The sequence below is a fragment of the Plectropomus leopardus genome, chromosome 2 (assembly GCF_008729295.1).
Source record: "Plectropomus leopardus isolate mb chromosome 2, YSFRI_Pleo_2.0, whole genome shotgun sequence".
Taxonomy (NCBI): Eukaryota; Metazoa; Chordata; class Actinopteri; order Perciformes; family Serranidae; genus Plectropomus; species Plectropomus leopardus.
The window spans coordinates 19,758,228-19,779,272 of NC_056464.1; the positions used below are offsets into that span (position 1 = coordinate 19,758,228).

At 39.2% G+C, this 21,045-nt stretch overlaps 1 protein-coding gene across 3 annotated transcripts in view; it reads right to left on the bottom strand.

Moving 5' to 3' along the window:
- Positions 1-21,045, bottom strand: part of LOC121956081 (sodium-coupled neutral amino acid transporter 3-like) — a 50,085-nt gene continuing 29,040 nt past the window's right edge. For all 3 annotated transcript variants that reach the window (XM_042504191.1, XM_042504173.1, XM_042504183.1), the window contains 12 exons: positions 18,183-18,256; positions 17,561-17,653; positions 17,322-17,403; positions 12,708-12,790; positions 10,122-10,180; positions 9,561-9,707; positions 7,485-7,564; positions 6,932-7,032; positions 6,165-6,289; positions 5,555-5,699; positions 5,020-5,123; positions 1-3,793 (listed from right to left, as the gene is read on the bottom strand). In XM_042504191.1, the coding sequence (XP_042360125.1) occupies positions 3,689-3,793; positions 5,020-5,123; positions 5,555-5,699; positions 6,165-6,289; positions 6,932-7,032; positions 7,485-7,564; positions 9,561-9,707; positions 10,122-10,180; positions 12,708-12,790; positions 17,322-17,403; positions 17,561-17,653; positions 18,183-18,256 (1,198 nt within the window). In that variant the 3' untranslated portion in view covers positions 1-3,688. The remainder of the gene's footprint in view (positions 3,794-5,019; positions 5,124-5,554; positions 5,700-6,164; positions 6,290-6,931; positions 7,033-7,484; positions 7,565-9,560; positions 9,708-10,121; positions 10,181-12,707; positions 12,791-17,321; positions 17,404-17,560; positions 17,654-18,182; positions 18,257-21,045) is intronic.

The following is a 21,045-nucleotide window of genomic DNA, read 5'->3' on the forward strand; positions in this document are numbered from 1 at the left end:
ATATTAAAATATATAGAGATACAAGAAAATCGACATGAATTGAAGGACAAAAAGGTTTAAAAGCACTTTGAAAATGATTACATTTATATTTTTTAATCAGACTAAAACTTTAATTGCTATTTACATTGTACAAACTAGATATGCATATAGAATATAAAGGGTATACATTTATATACATTATTTATAAATGCTGGCCGGTGTCAATATTTAATATGTTACTATTCAATCATACACTTTTTCAATAAATCACACAAAGAGGGAGACTAACAACACTGAGATTTAATTAGAGGTCACCAGAGATCATCTTGTATCAGCCACTCACACAGTGTTTCCCCTCACTTTACTGCCGCGGGTTTCTATTTTTTCCATGTTGTGAGGTTTTGAAGTGTTTTATGTTTGTGCACCATTGAAAATCTCACTAAGGTCAAACAAGGAACAGTTGGGGAAATAAGTATAACCCTTGCATTGGTTTAACAACACCAAACACTATGTTATGCCCCGGTGGCTGATTCACATGATTCCCTCTGCGTACAGGTACATAAAGACAACCAAATATCTAGATACAATGTCAAAACAAGGGATTTAAGAGGTTTGTTGTGTAACAAATTGACTGGACAATACTCACCCATACTGCACTTACTGTAGTCTGGTGTAACAGAGTTTATCATAAAAAAGTGAAATGTAGGCAAGTACACCAGCTTAGTAACAACTCACATAGTTAGTGGGTTATGTCTGCCGAGAAGCAGCAAGGAAGTCAGAAACGACCCAAAGTATACCACTGATGATATGCCACTGACAATAAAAGACAAATATAAGCGAAGAAAAAAACATAAAATCAATCATTAACAGGTTTTGCATTTCATCACAGAGTCAGATTCAATGAACATTAAACATGACATTTAAAACAAGAGTTAATCTATCAATGGCAGGAGACGAACACTTGAATTATACTTCTGATCAGAGTATAGGTCCAGGTTTAACAACACTGATGCATATATAGTTCAAATACATTGGAGCCATGATTTCTTTTTTAAACGATACGCACACTTAAAAACCTCCAACAGTACATCCAATAATTAGTCGTTTTACCTACAAAACAGACCAGAGGAGGAAACTAATGACCGCAGGGGCTCACAGGAAAGCTAACCTTAACGTTATTTCAAGTAATGTTTGAGAAGACATCCATATTATACCATCGATACACATTGCTAATTCGCTTGTAATCTACATTAAACTGATTACTTCACCATAGATTTAGTTATACAAAAGGGACATGCCCTTAAATCACATCTATCAGATATGTGAATTCATCACAAATCATTTGCTTGTGTTTGAACCTATTAATGGCTACAAGAAGTTGTGCTTATCAACGGAAAGTGCTATTGCTAACCACCGACGTTTCAAGATTGTTAAAGAGACAGTAATCCCATGTGTGTCATTTCTGTTAGGGATCAAGCTTGTGCTGGACACAAATATTTACAGACACCAAACTGTTACTAACCACTTTATGAAGTGACTAGGCTTGGGTAGTATCATTTTTTTCATGCCAGCATAGAATTTGTGTAAAAAAAAATAAAATTAAAAAAGAATTAAAGAAAATAAAAAATATAAAAGCTGAGCTACTGGTGATAGATGACATTGTGGCATGTATAGCATTGTCTAGCCCAGTGGTTCCTTTTTTCCTTAAAGGACCTCTTTTCTATCATTGAGTAAACTGACGACCCCTGACAAAGTGACACATTATATGGATATATCATATAATATTAAATGCATAACAATAATATAGCCGAGAGCAGCTGATAAACTGTGCAAATAACCCAAATAGTGAACTCAATTTGTATATTCTGATAGATTTAGAGAAAATCATACATACTTTATTGGCATCTTTTTGACAAATTCAGTGTTTTCTACTTACTGACTCCATGCTCTTTGGTTTTTAATTGTGTATTTTTCTAATAAAGACGAGGCTGTTCCACAGAAAGTGAAGGCTTTATGAATATAACTTGTGTTGCGGTCTTCACCATGCCTGTATCCTACTTCAACTAGTCTTACTGGGTTTAAATACTCATGGCTCTTACAATAATAACCCCATGACAGTTGTTGCTGCAGCGGACACCAACACATCAGCGTGCTCAACGAAGATGATGTGTTGAATAAAGTCGTTTCCCTAATACACTTTTGTCACTTTTGTCGTTGGAAGCAGTTCATCTCAAGACAAAGTTACATGTGACTAAACCCCCAAACAGGGGCAGAGACATCTTTTCTTTTTGACTTGCCCTGTAACATTATCTCCATGACATGCAGTCACAGCTCCCCTGTCTGTTCCACCAGAGAGCACTTTCTGTGCTCTACAAGACATTATCTCAATGCAGCATCTATCAGTTTATCAGAAAAAAAGAACAACTGTATTTTTGACAGTATTGAAAATCATACCTTCAAGATTTCTACATATCCAAGTATACCATTACACCTTGATACCACCCAAGCCTAGCGGAGACCCTGTTGTTTTTTGTTTTGGTTATCTCTGATTACTTCCAGTAAATGTTCAGAAACAACACATCCAGGTAAAAATCATCCCTGCTCGACCATTAAGAATAATGAGTCTCAGTAAGACCTAACTGAGGGTCATGTCGTCAGTCCCTACTGCATCTTCTGAGGTTTTTATCAAGTAGAGATTAATAATAAAAAATATACATCTAGATCATATTGGGTAGGAATGTTAAGATAAATGTGCTCACAACATTATTCCACATACTCCACTGTGGTTTTGCACCCTGCTCTAGCGGAGGTGAGAATGTTAACACATCCGAACCTTAAAATAACCAGCAGCAGCACAAGTTAGTGGAGTGAAGCTAAAGGCTGCACACTTTTAAAAACAATTCAACATTTTCTGGTCTTTATGCTAAACTAAGCTAACCAGCTGCTGGCTGCAACTTCAAATTTAGGAGAGTGGCATCAATCTTCTGAGCAAGAAAATGGCCGAAGTTCATTTCCAGAAAATGTTGGACTATATCTAATTTGTCTTTTTGTGCAATAGCTTTTACTATCACTTTCCTCTGTAGCTGCAGAGGAGTGGCAAATATGTAATTATTCAAATAACTTAGAATAATAACAATAATAATAATAATAGGCATAAAAATCATAAAATAATTGTTTATCATTCCATAGATTTTTCTCATTCAATGGTTAAAAGGAATGTGTCTTAGATTATGGGTTATAATCTGAGGAGCAGTTTGCAGATCACATATTATTTGAGGGACAAGACAGGAATGGGGCAGATGCTCACAACCAATACAGGGAAAGGCGTATAAAGACAGCAGCGCTCTATATTGTTTCTTATCTTTACATCCATCTCACAAGGCACAGCCTCCACATGGCAACAATAATCTTTATGCACCTGGCCTATTTTGTAAATTCAGCTATCAACTTTCCACTAAAGTCTAGTGGCCTGGATCTGCAGTCACTGTTTGGCAGGATGTTCAGTGCAGTGTAACGTCATTAGAGTAAGTGTTTGGAGAGATATTGAGAGCCATCCTGAACTCTAGTCTTTCTCTGTGGCCAATAACCTCTAATGGAAAAAAGACAGGGCATCTTCGACATCAAACATCATTCAAAGTAAAAACTGTAACATTACAACACAGATCTAAATCAACAATATAAAACCTGAACAAACAATGGAGGTTGGTGCCTAGTGACCACTGCTGGCTTTGCTGGTGCCTGTTGTCCAATCGATGATGATAAAGCTGAGGCTCATTGTCATAAACAGGAAGCCTATTCCAGCAAAACAGGCGGCCTAGAAGAGAGGAGGAGTGATTGAGTTAAAGAGAGCGATCATTGTAGGTGCATTTACTGGATCAGACAGTGTCTTGATTTTTACAGTAAATTCAATAGTAAATCACTGAATAAAAATGAATATGAAAGGCTTTAAGTAGACAACATTTTTAAGTTTTACTTTACCACTGGGATGAAATAAAATCCCAATCAGTACTATTTATTGTGTTTCTTTTTAGATCAATACAAATATTTGAGAATTTCAAAAATGAAAAAGAAGTTAACTGTCCCTTAGAGAGTAACACTTCACCCCCACAAGTCATCATTGTATATAAATTACTCGAGCCCTTGAATTTGTGAAGAAAACTTCATTTTTCTTACATGCTTTCGGTTAATGAAGAATCTCAAAACTGAGAAAATTCTTGATGAATCTAAGTCATAGGGGTCCATGTTTACATCATCTGTTTACAAACTCTCACACAACTTGTGCAGTCATATGCTCGGTACTTCTCAGACAGCCTTCAGTGGAAAGTGATTAAAGGTGAAAGTTATCTATGCGATTTATCTATGCTCTCTTTGAAGCCAAACCCCATAGACAAAAACAGTAATGTAACCTCACTGAATATGGGAGCTGCTAGTCTACTGCTGTTAGTTGGTTTGAGTTGCTGCGTGATGTAAGTGAATCCAAACTAACCCTTTAAAACACCACAAAATAGTCACAAAATAATGCAAACTAACTAACTGATCGAGACAGCAATACACCAGCAGCTCCTGTATTCTGTGAGGTAAAATTACCGATTTTGTCAATGGAGTCTTGTTCATTTTACTGTTGGAAAGGGCCGTCTATTAGTAAGTGCTGAGTGACTGCATAAATGTGACTTGGATTAAACTGTAAAAGTTGTGTGAGTGTTTGTAAATGGGCTTTTTAATATAGTTAATAATATATTGAAAAAAAAAACAAATTCAGCTTAACACAGGGTGAGTAACTGATATACAAATCGTCTTTTGGTGGGTGACATTAATTTAACTAATTTAACAATTTTAGCACATTATTATTACTTTATTTTTTCTTTGTTTTTCGCTTATTTCCCATTTAACTTAGCTGTGGTCAGAGGTGAAACATACTTGAAACATTCAACCAGAGAGGGCAGCAGAACACTTTCCTGAAAATCAGGCAGATCTGCAAGCTCATGTTTGATTTGTTCTGGCGCATTTGTGATTTGTTTGTTTTTCTCATGAAATGCTCACCAGGATTTTGGGGAATGAGCGCATTGGCTCCTCTTCTTTGGGTACAATACGAATGTAAAAGACAGCTGGGAATATGAAGATGAGACAAGGGGCAGATGTGGCACCTGGAAAGCACACGAAAAGCACAAAATTATTCATGAAACAAGTTCTCGTGAGTTCTCACTCCTTCGGTGTTCGTTAAGTGCTGCTGCAGGTCTGACAGCACTGAAGTGAGGATATGGATATGAGCAGAACCAGGGGAACATAATTTAGTATTTACAGATTCTGAAGCGAGTCTGCAAAATGAGGTGGAAAGTGTAATGCAGTACAAAAAAAAAACTGAGACTAAGTGTAAGAACTGGTGTTTTCAGCATGTAACAATATATATGAGAATATATATACAAAAAAAATGTAAATATGCATAATCCACCAATATCTGGACTTTAAAGAGATCATGGAAGCTACTCAGGATTTGTCAGGGTGTCTTTACTGGTCACTGAGTTTGTCTAAATGTTGGTGCATTTATGCGTCAAAACCCAGGGTTGGTCTAACCTACCAATGACCCCAAAGATGCCCAGGATGTTGGGAGCAAAGATGACCAGAAGGTTGATGGAGGTGAGCAGAAGGAAGGCAATGGCGATGTGACGGGGCCAGTTGAAGGTCTTGTTGGGAAACATCATCTGCTGGATCGCTCTCCGTACCTGATTACAACAAAAAAGCTATTTTTACAATGGCCACTGCATGAAGAAAATAACTGCTTTCTAATTTGTGAGCCAATGTGTAAACTTAAAGGATTACTCCAACTGCAAAGTGACTCTTTTTATGTCAATAACTCACCACAAATAACCTTGAATTAGTGGGAAAAAACCTCTGTTTGACTTGCATGCCTCCACGTTGAACGGAAATCCAAAAAAGGCAATCATTCTTCATGAACTGAGGTAAACGGGGATCACATTTCAATTTGTGAACCGATGTTTTGATATAGTTTGCCTGTCTTTAATCGCAGTTCCTAATTAGTTAAATTAAAATTGGACTTCTTCTGGATTCTTTGTTTACCATGGAGGAATTTTCATCAGAAATTCAACTTAACACGCAGTGAGTAATTGATATACAAATGGTCATTTTGTGGGTAAAGCATTCCTTTCATGTGCTAAAGATGTACTTACAGGAAAGAGCACGATGGGCACAGTAAGTGTGACAGCAGTGAGCACAGCCACGCGCACGCACAAAATCAAAGAGTCATACGGGTCAATGCGGCTGTAGGTGTGAAGCAGCTCGGCTTCCACTTCACCTGAAAGAGATCAAAAAACAAAGCAGAGTAGGTCCAAAAGTTATCAAGAAAGAACACTCCTTCCTAAACCATCTGGCAAAACATAATCTGCACTGATAGTAATTATTAATTGTAAAAAAGAAATAATTATGGTATAAGTAAAATATTAATAATAGATTGTATACAGCAAACTGCAGTAAGGATAATGGATAAATAATGCTTTTTAAATATAAGTAAGAACAACTTTATAAAACCTATATGAATCAGTTCAGTAGATTGCATTAGCAGTCTAAATGGTTATTGTAATGTCTGAAATGTGACCACTAGAGGGCGCCGATGTGCTATGGTGCTTTTCAGCCTTCAGGGATTACTGTTCTGGTATGACATTGTGCTTCAGACTTCACCTTGTTACCTTATGTGAAACAATTAACATCAATAAATAAAGAAAATTAAGAGGCAAAATGAGGCGATGTGTTAGATAGATAGATAGACAGATAGATAGATGGATGGATAGACAGACAGACAGAAAGATAGAGAGATAGATACATAGATGGACAGATGAACACATACGTAATTAGACACAAAGATAGCTTTGATACATATGTTCAGACAGATCAAGCGAGAGACAGAATATTCTGCAGTGGGAGGAGGACCAGGCCTCACCATAGAAAGTTAGGTATCCAAAAAGGGCAGCCAGGAAGTACATGCAGTACATGACTGCAATGGAGATGTTGGCCACATGCTGCATCTTTTTCTTGGTGGGACTGAAATCAGAAGATATAGCCATGTGATGTCACACACACACACACACACACACGCATACACACACAAACATAAACTAAGACACACACATAACATCAGGGCATCCACTGTCAAATTACTGAATATGCCCATATAGAAAGCTTGTAGCCCAGTTACTAAATATAGCATCTACAGCTGCAGGGCTGCTTTAGTTGCAGGAAAAGATTCAATAACACATCGCAATTCATCTCAGGAAAAGAAGCAACAGTGGTTCAAAGCGGGATGATTCATTTAAACTAACAAACATGCTACATCATACAAGCAGTGCCAACACATTTCAAAATAAAGTGAAAGCAGTGCATGTGACTAAGTTGTGATCAGCCAAGCAAAAATCAGACATAGTGGCTTTCCTCTCGGTTATGCAACTGATTCTTTGTCCAAAAGTTAGCAGGAGATTTCCATCATAAGAACATACTTGCGCAGCTCTGTGTAGATGGGCAGGACCTCGGGGTGGCACACAAAGGCGAACGCCAGGATGGGGATGGTGTAGGCCGTCTGAAAATGAACCCCAACAGGTCACCATAGATACAACAGCGCCATCCCAGACGTCTTACCACCAACCTTGCGCTTTACTGCCCATTACTCCCTCAGACACATCACAGAGGGCTAATTGTTTCCCTGTGATTAACTTGGGCCTGGCTGCCGACCAGCCTTAGCCTATTTAAGAATGCCTTACTTGTAAGCTGCTAAGCAGCAGGGATTTATCTTACTAGCCCGGGTTAGGAAAGTCTCATACATCTTAAAGGGATGCTAATAAACAGTTGATAGGGACAACTAGTCAGTATTTGCTAATGCCCTGGAAAGTAGAACTGTTTCAGTGATGTTGCAATCAAACAAGTTTAGAGGGATAGTTCGAATCTTTTAGAATGGGATTGTATGAGGTACTTTACCATATTCCATATATTACATACCGTAGATGTCAGGGAGCACGCCCAGTTTGGAGAAGCAGACAAGAGTACCACTCTTTAATTAAAATATTTTAAGTTGTTTACATTGATGTACAACAGCGATTTCTGAAAGGGAAAGGATGCCATTAAATGGCTCTCTTTCCTGCCAGACTCCATTGAGAAAAGTAGTGATTTAACATCACTGAACACAGGAGCCGCTGGTCTTTTGACCACTTATTTTGTTTGCTTATGTGTGACATTGGTGTTTTAAAGGAGTTAGTTCAGATTCACCAAAGTCACACAATAATACAAGCTAACTAACTGGTTGAAGCAGCGGTAGACCAGCGACTCCTGTGTTCAATGAGCCAAAATGACTGATTTTGTCATTGTAGTCTGGTGGATTTGATGAGAGCATGAATGCTGATGCTGCAGCTGATGCTGTTAATGGCTTCCCCGTCAAAATGACCTGAAAAGGTAAAGCAGTGAAAATACATCTTTATAGATTTTGCTTAGACTGTTAGAAATTTCTTAAGTGGGACTTTTAACTAAAATGCATTTTGCATCTGCCCCCATCCACAGCAGTGCATTGCTTTGCTTCAACGTCAGCACTCCTGCTGCTTCTCAAAACTGTGGGCTTGCTCTCTGACTTCTACTGTATGTAATACACTAACTACTGATTAGAGGCAACCTTTGGGCTTAAAAACAAAGCCAACATGGAAGTGCCAAAAACTGCAGTTCCTTAAATGGCCACTCGAGGCTGGCTCCAGGAGCTGTTCCCTCCCCATAGACCTCCATGTCAAACTGCCTAACTTTACAGCAGCAACAAACTTGTTTACAGCCTGGTACAAAAAAAAGGTGTCTATATATCCGTTCATGACAACTATATATAGGGGGTGATTTTTTTAAAAAATAACTGACCCATTTACATTTTATTAAGGCTTAAAGTTACGCATAATTAAGGATGATCCAATTTGAGTGACAGGCTATCTGCCGACAGTGTCCCCAGCTTCTCAGTCAGATGCATCACTCCTCCACAGCTCCAAGCCTCGTGCCCAAATATTATTATTTCTGGCTCCAAAAACCTGAATGATTATCAGTACTCCATACCACCCCTCTATATAAAATCCTGACTATCCCTTTAAGCATCTAGCTGTGTTTAAGAGCACTCTCCTGTTGCGGAGGTATGTGCTGTGTGTGAAAAATAAGGGTACTTAGAGAAATGTCAGGTCTTTTCCATCACATTCTTTACCCATCTCTTCGGCCCACAAAAGGGCAGGCTTGATGATCTCACTGTAAGCACCAGAATGCCAAAGCAATTTTGATTTTTTTGCTGACAGTAGCAGACAGCTCAGGGGTCACTGTCCATCTTTGAGCCTTGCATTAATCGCAGACTGTTGTCTATCATTAACAGCTTGATAAAAACCCTGATCTCCCCTTGAGTGCAACTGAGTGCTTCAAACCAAGTGCAGTTTTCATGCTCAGATTGTGAACCGTCACTGGCAACATGCTGAGGATGACTATGACATAAGTGATCTGCTGTCAGTGGCCAGAGCAGTGGAGGTGGATTTGCAGTTTTCAGACTGAGTGACATGCGTAAAACCTACTTGTGAGTTGAGGTTGGCCATTTTGGGAATACAGGCAGGATCGGGCTCCCCGCCGGGGTCTGTGGCACTGACATTCAGCCCAGTGGCAGTGCCATTCAATGCAAAGTCCACAAATGGACAAGGGGTATTGAACTTCTTGTAGATGACCTGTGCAGTGCAGAGGAGAGGCGTTAGGCAGAAACAAAGGCTGTGGGACACAGTTAGCATACACACAGGCAGAAAATATGGGACTGAGAGAGAGAGAGAGAGAGAGAGAGAGAGAGAGAGACGGGGAAACAGAGAGAGAGAGAGATGCGTGGATTACAGCTCGCACAGCCAAAACTAGGTCAGAGAAAGACAAGAGAACCAACACAGCCTGGAACCGCAGCGTGCAAACATTAGTCCATGGCAGTAGAGAGAGCAGGGAATACTAAAGAGATGGTGGGAAGGTGAAAAAACAATCTTGCTGCAGACAGATCCCAGTGCATCTGAATATGCTGTGTTGATGTTTATGCCAACAGATAAGAAGCAAGAAATGATGTTGAGTTGTCATTTGCATATGCAGAGAGTCGGAGGACGTACCGAAACGAGGAAGAAAACCATGCAGCTCAGGGAGAAACCACTGGTGTATCCCAGGTATCCTAAAACACAAACACTTCATTAGCATGCCTCTTATCTGGGATTACATGGTCATGCTTATTCTGAACTCTTTAAGTCTAAGGCCAATTGTGGGAAATGCTGCTTAAGTCTAATAACTAATCACTAGAGTGGTAGATTTCCTCACTGAACTGCATCTTTAAGCCTGCAGTCACCAGGTTAATATAATGTGCAGGGAGTTGAAGCTCATTACTGGACTCTAACTGCACCGACTGGCTCTGTTGTCCTTGATGTCTCGGCAGGAGACGGACTCCTTAAGAGAGGTCAGCCAACACGCCCTCTTTTCTCACTTCCAAACCGGCTCTCCCTGCTTTTCTTCCTCTTCACTGCAAAAACTGCCGATCTAACCAAGTGTAATAATCTTATATTTAGATTAAAAAATCTAGTTAGTCTTGTTTTAAGTATAAATGGATTATCTAGTGCACACAGTTTTACTGGTTTTAAGACATCTTAACAAGCAAAATTTGCTTACTGCACTGGCAGCCAAATTTGCTTCTTTTAAGTGCAAGTATGCTTAAATCTAGGGTGTTTGGCCTTAAATTTGACAGGCCATTTTTGCAGTGTTTCCATCTGTTTTGTTTCATGAACTTGCTCATCTCAAGTACTGCGATGCACACAGACCACATGACACCTGACCAACCTCGTGAAAACATGTTGGATTTGTGTGTGTGTCATAAGAGCAACAGTTTAACAGTGTGTTGGCAATTATCGGACATGGCTGCACAATGAAATCAAGTGTGACTTGAAGAAGAGGGGGCATAAGCCATCTACCAAGGGACATCTCAGGAGGACAACAGTGGAAGTGGTCATGGAAAGAAGAGAGGAAGGGAGCAGAGAGACTCTCTCCCTGCCAAGACAAATATCTGAATAAAACAAAGGCAAAGTTTAACTTTGACATGGAAATTACCCAGCCCGAACATAAAAACTAAAACATCCAACATGTGGGTCTCAAATCTTTGCTATAATCCCTTCGAAGATATCTAACTGCAAGGTATGGCTTCAGTTCAATATTCGAAGATGACTAGGAGCCCACCAAGTTGAAAGGATAGTTTGAGAAATTGTTTTTCGAGCACAACACCAAGGTTCAATCCTTGAAGCTGAGTAACACCTCCTCGGATGAAGTGTCCTTGAGCATGTCATTACTTAAAACCCAAAGAGCTGCTTTTCTGCTGCTAGCCCAGCTGGAGGTTGAAAGAAAGTTAGCAGTCAAGAAAACAAAAGTAAAGTAGATCCCCAAAGAAGTCAGTAATATATCACATTTTATAAATAATATTCATGGCTTCACTCCTACCTTTTCAGACAGGAATGAAGCCAGTGCAGTTTTGTGAACTTTACAAAATCTTTTGTTAAAGCGAGACTATGTAATTTTTGAAAAAAGAAGAAAAAGTTGGATTATTGGTGAAGGAAAACATTTCTTTTAGGTCCAGTTCTGTGGCTGATTCAGTGGGCTTAAATTCATTGTGTGTAGTGAAGACACAGTTCACAACAAAGGTGTAGAATTGTTTCTACTATTATATACAACAGCTTTTAGAGGCTTATGTTAGCAAACTTAAAAAAGTAAATATTTTGCTCTGTAACACACATTCTTGAGTCTGTCGTAGGACTCTGTGAAGTCACTTGCACAGTTTTTATAATAGCTTAGCATTTTATCTTAATGTCAGACAGTAGTTAGGCATTTAACATTATCCCATTATTGCCATTTGTAGCAGCAATGGCCGCTGTTCACAGAGTTACATCTTCTCACTTTTGAATGGAAATAGACAAGTTTTTGCTTTAAGTTATCGGTATGAAGTAAATGTTGACTGATATGTAATGGCTTTTAAATAATGATACAATCGTCGTTAAAATAGGTTCCCTTTATGCTTCGCTTAGATGGCACAATTCTGTCTGCCCTTGGAGACGATCTCCCGGGAAAATAGCACAAAGGAAGTGCATCAACCATTTCACAACAAAAACAGGAAGAAGATGGCGCTTTTGTTTCCCCTGGTAGCTATTCCCATTTACCAAAGGGTATCACTGTCAGCATTTTGCAGTCACTATCCTTAGGAGCGGAAATGGCTGACAGTGCAGCAACGGGCACCAAAAACCTGAACTTCGATGTGGGAGTCCAGTGTTTGCTTCCTATTCGAATATGATCTTACCATGTGCCTCCATGCCCTAATCCTGACCATCCGTGACTTTTTCACCTAAACATAACCATCCCAAAGCGTAAACAACAGGCGCAGAAGAATACCTAACTCGTAATATGTAGTTGCGGAAATCAACTGACAGAGCTGCAAAATGTGACGAATTGGGATGAGAGCGCGCTAAAACAGAAAGCAATCTGGTTGTCTTTGCGACCACAACAATAATACCACCAGTAAACTCTCGGGGGTAGAAAAGTTGCCTGTTTTCCACTTTAACAGAATCATGCAAAACGAAACAAAACGCAGATTTTAAAAGGAGGCCCGAACTAAAATGCTAATGTGATAGGTCTCCCACCAAAAGAAGGATGTGATATTCCATACTTACCTAGCTGTTTCATGAGAGCCAGCGGTAATATTACTGCTATAGACACAATGATCACAAGGTAGTTCCCGTTCAGGTACCATTCACTGCAGAGAGGCAGAAAGACACAGAGAATTAGATGTATTGATTTGAAATTACTCGCCTCAAACGCTCCACTCAATCTCAATCCTGTTAGGCGTTTGCACTAGTGTCAGGTATTGATTAAGAAGACCCAGGGGAGATGTGGGTGAACAACTAGAGAATAAGGTGCACACAAATAAAGCTGACGTGGTGGAAAAAGCAAAGTTACTGATCGAGGATTATTTTTGTTTTATCTCCACAACTATGCCAGGTAGTTTTATTCACAGCTGAAAAGAAATGAATACAAATTACAGTGCTTGGAATGAAATCAAATATCTAAAGTGGAAAAACTAAGCCTCTTTGCGCCCTGTACCACTGGACTCTAAGAACTGTGGCTGTGGCGGGGACACAAAGGGGTCACGTCCTTTGTATTGTTTCGGGGAATGTTTTTAGGAGAAGCTAAATTCTACATGGTAGTTATTCAGGGTGATTGTGGTATTTGCGTATTTGTATTAGTGATGTGGCAGACTCAGTATCATTTAAATTGACAGCAAAAAATGAAAAAAAGAATTTAGACAATAATTCACATTAAGAGACTGGTCTATTTTGCCATTTCAGTTACGCCCCTGCTCAATGACTTAACACTGGTGCAAAATCAATAAAAAGATTTGAAAAGAAAGACAATAATTGATAAGGAAAAGAATTACAGATTATATAAATGACAAACAGGTGATGAAAAAGTGAAATGCAAGCAAAATCATCAAAACATTTTACAGAATGTTTTGATAGCTAGTTAGGGTATTTTTTTAGAGGGGTGGTGTCGCAATGGGGAAACCATAAAAGTGACTTCAGCATATATGAAAAACCCAGCTACAGCAACTTAATTTAACATAGTATCACAAAACTCTGCAAGGAAATGACTGACAGACCGACCGACTCAGCCATATCTTTTCATTGCAAATATTATCATATTGCTCAACACCTAAAGAAATATTTCACCTACAATATAACCGTTAGTATATAAGTTAGTCATGCCATGTCACTTTGAATTCATGAATAAAGTGTTTTTCTTTCATGCCTCAACAGAAAACAATGAACATGTTGCTCTATTGATTGGGGATCATGTTTAATAACAGCAAAGCTATACCAAAACATCCATTTGCAAGATCTTACATAACTTGTGCAGTATAATCCGAGTGTCATTTATCCAGTCGTATGCTCAGTTCCTCTCAAACACCACTTATTTTTGCCAGAAATTTACAATTTAAAACTAAATTGAAGTGAAACTTATCTTAGCTCTCTTCAAAGCCAGACTCTTTGACTAATTTGTTTTTTTTTTAATTAGTAAAAATGCATGTGCTATGGTTTGCTGTTGGAAGCAAATACAAATAACGTGGTAGTAAGTACAATCAAATACAATCAATAAATCAATGCTTTCTGTGAAGGTATGTGAGAAAAACAAATTTAAGGTAACACAACGTTACTTATTGGTATACCAATGTTCATTTTGTGGGTGATGTGATGTGTTCCTTTAATATAGAATTCTTTACAGGATAAGTTGTTGTTTTTTAAGCATATGTTAACAAATGGCAAACCTATGTTGTATGACTTTATAAAATATTATACATAATCAGTTTTTTAAATGGAATATATTGTTGATTTCCATCACTAAGCATGTGTTTATTTACTGACACACAGTGCAGTGGAAACTTATAAACACTATGAGTAAACCTTGTACAAACCAGTGTAGTTACACCTCAGCCAAACTAATAAACACCATCATGAGGACATGAATATGAGATGTTCGGTAAAAACATATGACGAAATGATTCCACTGACACAACTGACCACATGTTACTGTGTCATGCACAGCCACGAGACAGTAAACAAAATTATATAAGGTAGAATGACACACTAGGGTTGAAAAATTTGCTTAACTTCTATCAGGTGGGAGGCTCTGCAGAGACAATGTTGGCCCCACACACACACACACACACACACACACATACACACACACACACACACACACACACACACACACACACACACACACACACACACACACCTCGAAAAAGATGAGGCTCATCTATCCTGTTGTCGTCCTGCCCTCCGGCCATCTGGACCGGGGTCACAATATCTCACCAACACTGATTCGCACATTCACACAGACTTATAGTATTTTGTAAACACACAAATGCACAATCGCTAATATTCACAAATAATGACATCAGCTTGAGAAGTAAATATACTTATGAGCACTCTCGACACTGAAATACCAGTGCTTCCCTCATAAGTTGACTGGTTCAACAAACACACAGCCTCAGGTGTTCATTGATTTTGCGTGCGAGCTGACCGAGGTCAACAACACGCATCCAGAGACTCATATAGACACACGACCATGCGTGAAGAGGGTGGAAAACCAACAGGAACCCTGATATAAAATACAACACAATACAACCGCCATGCAACAACACTTATTCCTATGGAGGTAAAACTTTTGCGTGTTTCTCAACACTGTGTCAGTACAAGAGCACCACAAACTAACAACAGAGTTTAACTAGAACTTAGGACGCTGTTAAAAAGGGTCTTCTTTTCAGTATTTACTAATTTTTCAGATCAGTTTAACTGGCATTGCTTTTCAATCAGGTTTCATGTCCCTATGTGTGCAAAAATTATTGTGTTTCCTCTTGCAAGAAGACAGTGCACATCATTCATTTTCAAGACACAGAAAGTAAATGAAAAATCCAATTTAGCTTCCGATTATGCGCCATCATAGTCCCTATAATGACACAAACATAGTGTTTGCTCTGCAAATGTTCTTTTTATTATTTGATTTTCATTTGGATTTTTTGTATTGTTGACTCCTTTTCATCTGATTTTAGATTAGTTTTTAGAAATTCAAAATAAATGTCTAAAAAATGATTTCAAAATAAATATTGCATAATTTCCTGGAGATTAATTTTATTTTTAATATATTCCCAGAATAATGAGCTAGATAATAATGAGACAATAGATGCAGTCAACAAAAACTAAATTAGATCTGGATCAATATATCACTACAGTGATCAACGGTCGAATATCGTAAAAGTGAAAAATATAAATACATATTGTCATCTTTAGATTCGCCTTTATTTTGAAATTCCCAAAGCACACCTTCTTCCTTAGCAATAACGCATTGTTAGCAGCCTAGCTTCGGGCAGGTAATGGCAATAAGGACATTTACTGACATTGTCTCATATTGAACGCAGGCCCCTGAACTGAATCAAAAACATATCATGGCAGACGTCATGACATCTGCAAATATAGTACTATTGTCCAAAGAATCAATATAATATTGCATCATAATCAAACTAGTGATTTACACTCTTTATTGTAAGCTCTATCATTACAGCGTCATTATATTCTACTAGAAGTAGTATTTGTTGCAGGGCTATTGTATTCTCTTGCACCAGACTGTGAGGTGTCCCTGTTATTTTGTCCACCCCCTGTACAGTTCAACAATATAAACACACACCAACTGACAGAATAAAATGCTACTGGGACAGTCTAGTCTGTCATTTCAAATAAACAGTGATTGTTGACCATGGCCCTCAGCACTGTCTGCCACAGAGAGCTGACACCAGAAAACAATGTGGACGTGTTGTCCCTGACTATCACTTCTATAATGACTACATGAAGTGGGACACATCAATCTGAACATTTATGGGCAAACATACACAGATGTGGCGTCCATAAACTAGTGAAGTTCACGCACTTTTATAATATCCTCCCATTCCCCCCCCCCCCCCCAAATATCTCTTTCAGTCCCTGAAAAGTAGGTAAGGAGAGGCTCTAACTGGGGTAAGGGTTAAGGTGTGAGGGACTAACATCCCACTCCAAATCCCATCCAAGGAAGTGAGCGCTGTTTGTCTCTGAGGCCACCTGCTCTGGCCAGTGATATCCCATGGTTTACGTGATAAGCTGTGGAGTCTTGCTGTGTTTTGAAGTGAGTGTTTCTCGGTGGCCGTGCTGCTCCGCTCCTCCAGGGTCACTATCACAGCTGTTCTCACGCCAGCTGCTCAGCACATCCAGAGTAGCAGCGGGCCCGCCAACTGGCACAGCCTGACACAGCTCCTAAGTGGAGGCTGGAATCTTTGCTCATGCAAGACGGCTACATGAGGTAGAAAACCCCACTACTTTTTTGTTTAGTGATTTTTTTTGTTTGTTTGGCTGTGCTGTTAACACATCAGTTGCTCCCATGTTGTATTTTTGACAAAGTGGCAGCTCAAGGAGTGTTTACCGTAGTGTTAAACTACTCTTGCTATTACTACCAGTGGCCACAGTTGCTAATCAACTTGACTGAACTTGTGTGAAAAAGTCTTGTGAAAAAATTTATTTTATTTGTTACTGGTAATTTTCTCACAAGGATGAGAATAAAGATTTGAACATCTAAATTTAGCAACAAATCAGACACGAACTCCTTATCATACAAAGACATTTTAGTATGTGTTCCCTGAAGTTACTCATCTCACTGCAGAGTATCACAGACAATGTTAGTATCATGCACTGACCACTCACCCTGCAGGTTTATCCACCTTCAGAAAGGCCTGGATGACCAAAGGAAACTCATACTTGACGATGTACAGGTAACTGGACATGGCTGTGGAAATGAGATTAAAAAAAAAAACACAATAAATTAGTACTTTCAGGGGCTTTTACAAATCCAAAGCCTCTAGTCACATAATACTACGAGTATTGTCCCAGAAACATCAGAGCACATTTAAAAAATGTGCATGTATGTGTAAGTGTGAGCTCACCTCCAATGTTCTGCAGCGTGATGGCAATACCTGCCGCCATCTTCCCCGGGGTCCCAAAGGCCCTGTAGCCGAGTTGCTCATATGCACGAATACCTGAGCCACGAACACCAAATAAAAATAATTGTATCAATGAGTTCAGTCAATACTAACAAGATCTGGGACTGTAAAGAGGCTGTGAATAGAAAGAAGCTCATACCTGACAACGTGTTGTGTAGGAGTCTATGGAGTATTGAGGGTTCACACATTTTGATCATATGACATTTAACTGAGGGTAATTTAAAGTTTGGCTGACTTTCAGATATAACCGGCACATATATTATGTTTAACAGGCACTATTTTACATCTTTATTTTTTTCTTTTATGATTTTCCTTTTAGAGGGGACCTATTGTCACTGTCCTTATTTTCTGTTATTTTTTTATATAATGTCACAGTGTTCTTTGTTTCTATTCTGTTGTAGTTATTTATGTTTTTATGTATTTTTATACCCTAACACTGTCTGTGTAACTGTGTATGTGCACATATTGAACATGTTAGTTGGAAAGCAGAAACGGCTCAAGTTTTCATTGTATAGAAATGTGCTGGTGGTATGTGAATGCACAACAACTCAGGTTACATACATACCTACAATACCAGACGACTTTAGCAGCAAATGGATGGAATATGACGAGAGGACGGCCACCACTGTTAGAAGAACCCTGACACAGACAAAACAGACATGTACAGTGTTACTGACATTTCTTTTACCAGTAAAAACACCACTTAAATCCCCATTATACAAAGTGTTCTCATTTTTCAACATCTGAAAACTCAGTACATTTGTACTCGACACATTACCCTGTAGGCTATTTATACAGCTGCAGCACAGGCATACATTTTCTGGATGCTGGTCCATAGATTGTGTTGGAAGAACAGAGTCCCTGTGGCTCTTCTTTACCCTCAATTGTTACCCAAGCTGAGGAGGCTGCCCCGTCAGCCCCTCTGGCCTCTGACACGTTAAGCGCACACACACACACACACACATACACACACACACACACACACACACACCAGATGGACAGTTTCAAAAGAAATGTTTCCAACGCAATTCTGAGATTGACAGAATGAGGAAAATCCTTTGTAAACATTAATCTTCTCTTTGTTCCTCAGTGATGGAATAACCCACTTCAGTCATATCAACAACGTTGCTTCCATTTTCAGTAATACAGTCAGCTCCTCAAGAGGGACCGGACTCTCTCCACTGACTCATATTCACAGGTTTTACATGTTGTTCCTCTTCATGCATTCTGCTGCGGGGATAAGACTTTCATCCCTTCTACTTGATCACTGGATTTCTCTGTTTGGTTCCTGGGATAATAAGAACCCACTTCAACATAATATTCGACTGTTGCTCTCATTAAAAAATCATATCAGGTGAGATCATGAGCAAGGTCCAGTTTTTTAAACAACTTCCCCGTGACGCCTGAGCTAAAAGACGTGGAGCCATTTTCACAACTATTCTCAAAATACAATCGAGGAGATCATAACTCAGCCTAAAATCTGCTTTAGTCTTTTTGAGATGATGTACACAAAAACATTAAAATAAATAACAAAAATACTGACATATTATTTCCGTATTATTATCTATAAACTGTCAAAGATATATGTTTGCTTGTGTTTGGCCAATCACGTGTCATTTCAGAGCGGAGGTGTTCTTATTGGCTTTTCCACAAATGCAGATGTAAGTGCACGTCCTTTTGGTGAAAGCCTTATTCAATGGCAAGAGTCCTGCTGACATAGTTGCTAGTATTGGCAACCCAAAAAATGAAGACGGACTTAAAAGAGAATCTAAAACAAGAGTTTGACATTAAATGGAATAAAACATTTAAGAGGTGATGAGAAAACATTGCTAACAGCTTGGCCTTCTACTAAATTGAGTTAAAGGCTCACAACAGTGGATAATTCAAGTTTATCTTTATGCACCCAGCTGGAACCTTTAAAGTGTGGCTTTACAGGCACGGACCTTCAGTCTGTGGCTGTAGCAACTCGAATACAGCCAGTGTAAACCCCAGCACCAGAGTTCTGATCCCGGACCGCTGCGACCACCAGCCCACTGTGGCACCCACTGTCTGAAGGTGTGTCTCCAGAGTTGCTGCCTACTCTCCTCCAGGCAAAGTAATGGAGTAAAGGGACAATGAAGTGTGCAAGCTAGCTAATTCTCGTCTTATTTGGGGTCTAATAAACAAGAGTCTAGGAAACACTGGGTTACTGTATGAAGCAGGTGCACATGTCCGTGCTCGTCTGGTGGTAGGGGAAGAGCATCGGGAGGAGGGTGTATTTTCAAATTTTGCAGTTTTTACCAAAAACTGCTCCACAAAATCGCCAGCATTAATATCAGAGCAGAATGACAAAATAGCAATACTGGGAAAAAGCTACTATATCAATTAATGGTGTTAATTGGCTTGCAAGGTGTAAAAGTTACATCTAATATGTGTTTTTAAGGGAGGTGTTTAAAAAACATCACTCTTCTAAGACTTTTGTTAGAGTCCACAGCATGTGGAGGTTCTGTGAATGGGTCCCTGATCTACTGACTTTCCCTGATCCAGTCCACCTCATTCCAACAGTTTCCTATTTTTTTCCTCTTTTATTGTAACTGTTGGCGACATTAACTTTCTCTCACACTCACACTCTCTCCATTCCTCTCTGCTTTTAGAAACGCCAGGCAGCGCGTCTTTCAATTCGACTTCAACTCTTGGCCAGTAAACAGGTTTTTTTTGTTGTTGGTTTTTTTCAGACTATGTGAAAGAATGCCGGGCTGACTTGTGGTGGAGGATTTGGTCAGTCAAGTGGCAGTGGGAGGACAGATCTGCTGACAGACAGACAGACTGACACACTTGGGTCACTGTAGCTCTGCTCACAACTTTCCACCCCGCTGCATTCCTACCCGGGCCGGGCCACTGACCCGCTGAAGCCTCTGCACCCGCCAACAAAAATCTGTGGGACAGGGCATTCCTATTTAGTCCCAAAACTGTCCTTACTTCCCATATGTCGTCGCCATAGTCTGGACACTGCAAGTAATGCAGCTTTAAAAAGGATTAGCTATAGGATGATTGCCATATGAACTATAAACAAACCTACTGTTCAGCTAATCCGTGATAATAAGCCGACAAAACCACACTTGATTTTCTTTTGAAACCAGAGTCAAATCAAAAGACATTAACGATTACGTGCAAATGTTGTGCGAAAGGGGACTCATGCATCTTGTCTTCTTGTCTCAAATCAGTGTGCAGGTTGAAGTGAATGAATGAAAGACTTCATAATCTGTCAAGTTTGAATGTGCAGCAGACGTCTGCAGCAGGCAAACCAGTCAGTGGAGAAAAAATGAGAAAAACCTATGTCACAAATATGCTGAGAAAAAGCCTTGTTTTATGCTGTTAGCATTTATTTTACATACATATGTTTGAGCAAACATGGGGAGGTAATGGATATGGAGGACTGAAATTGACAA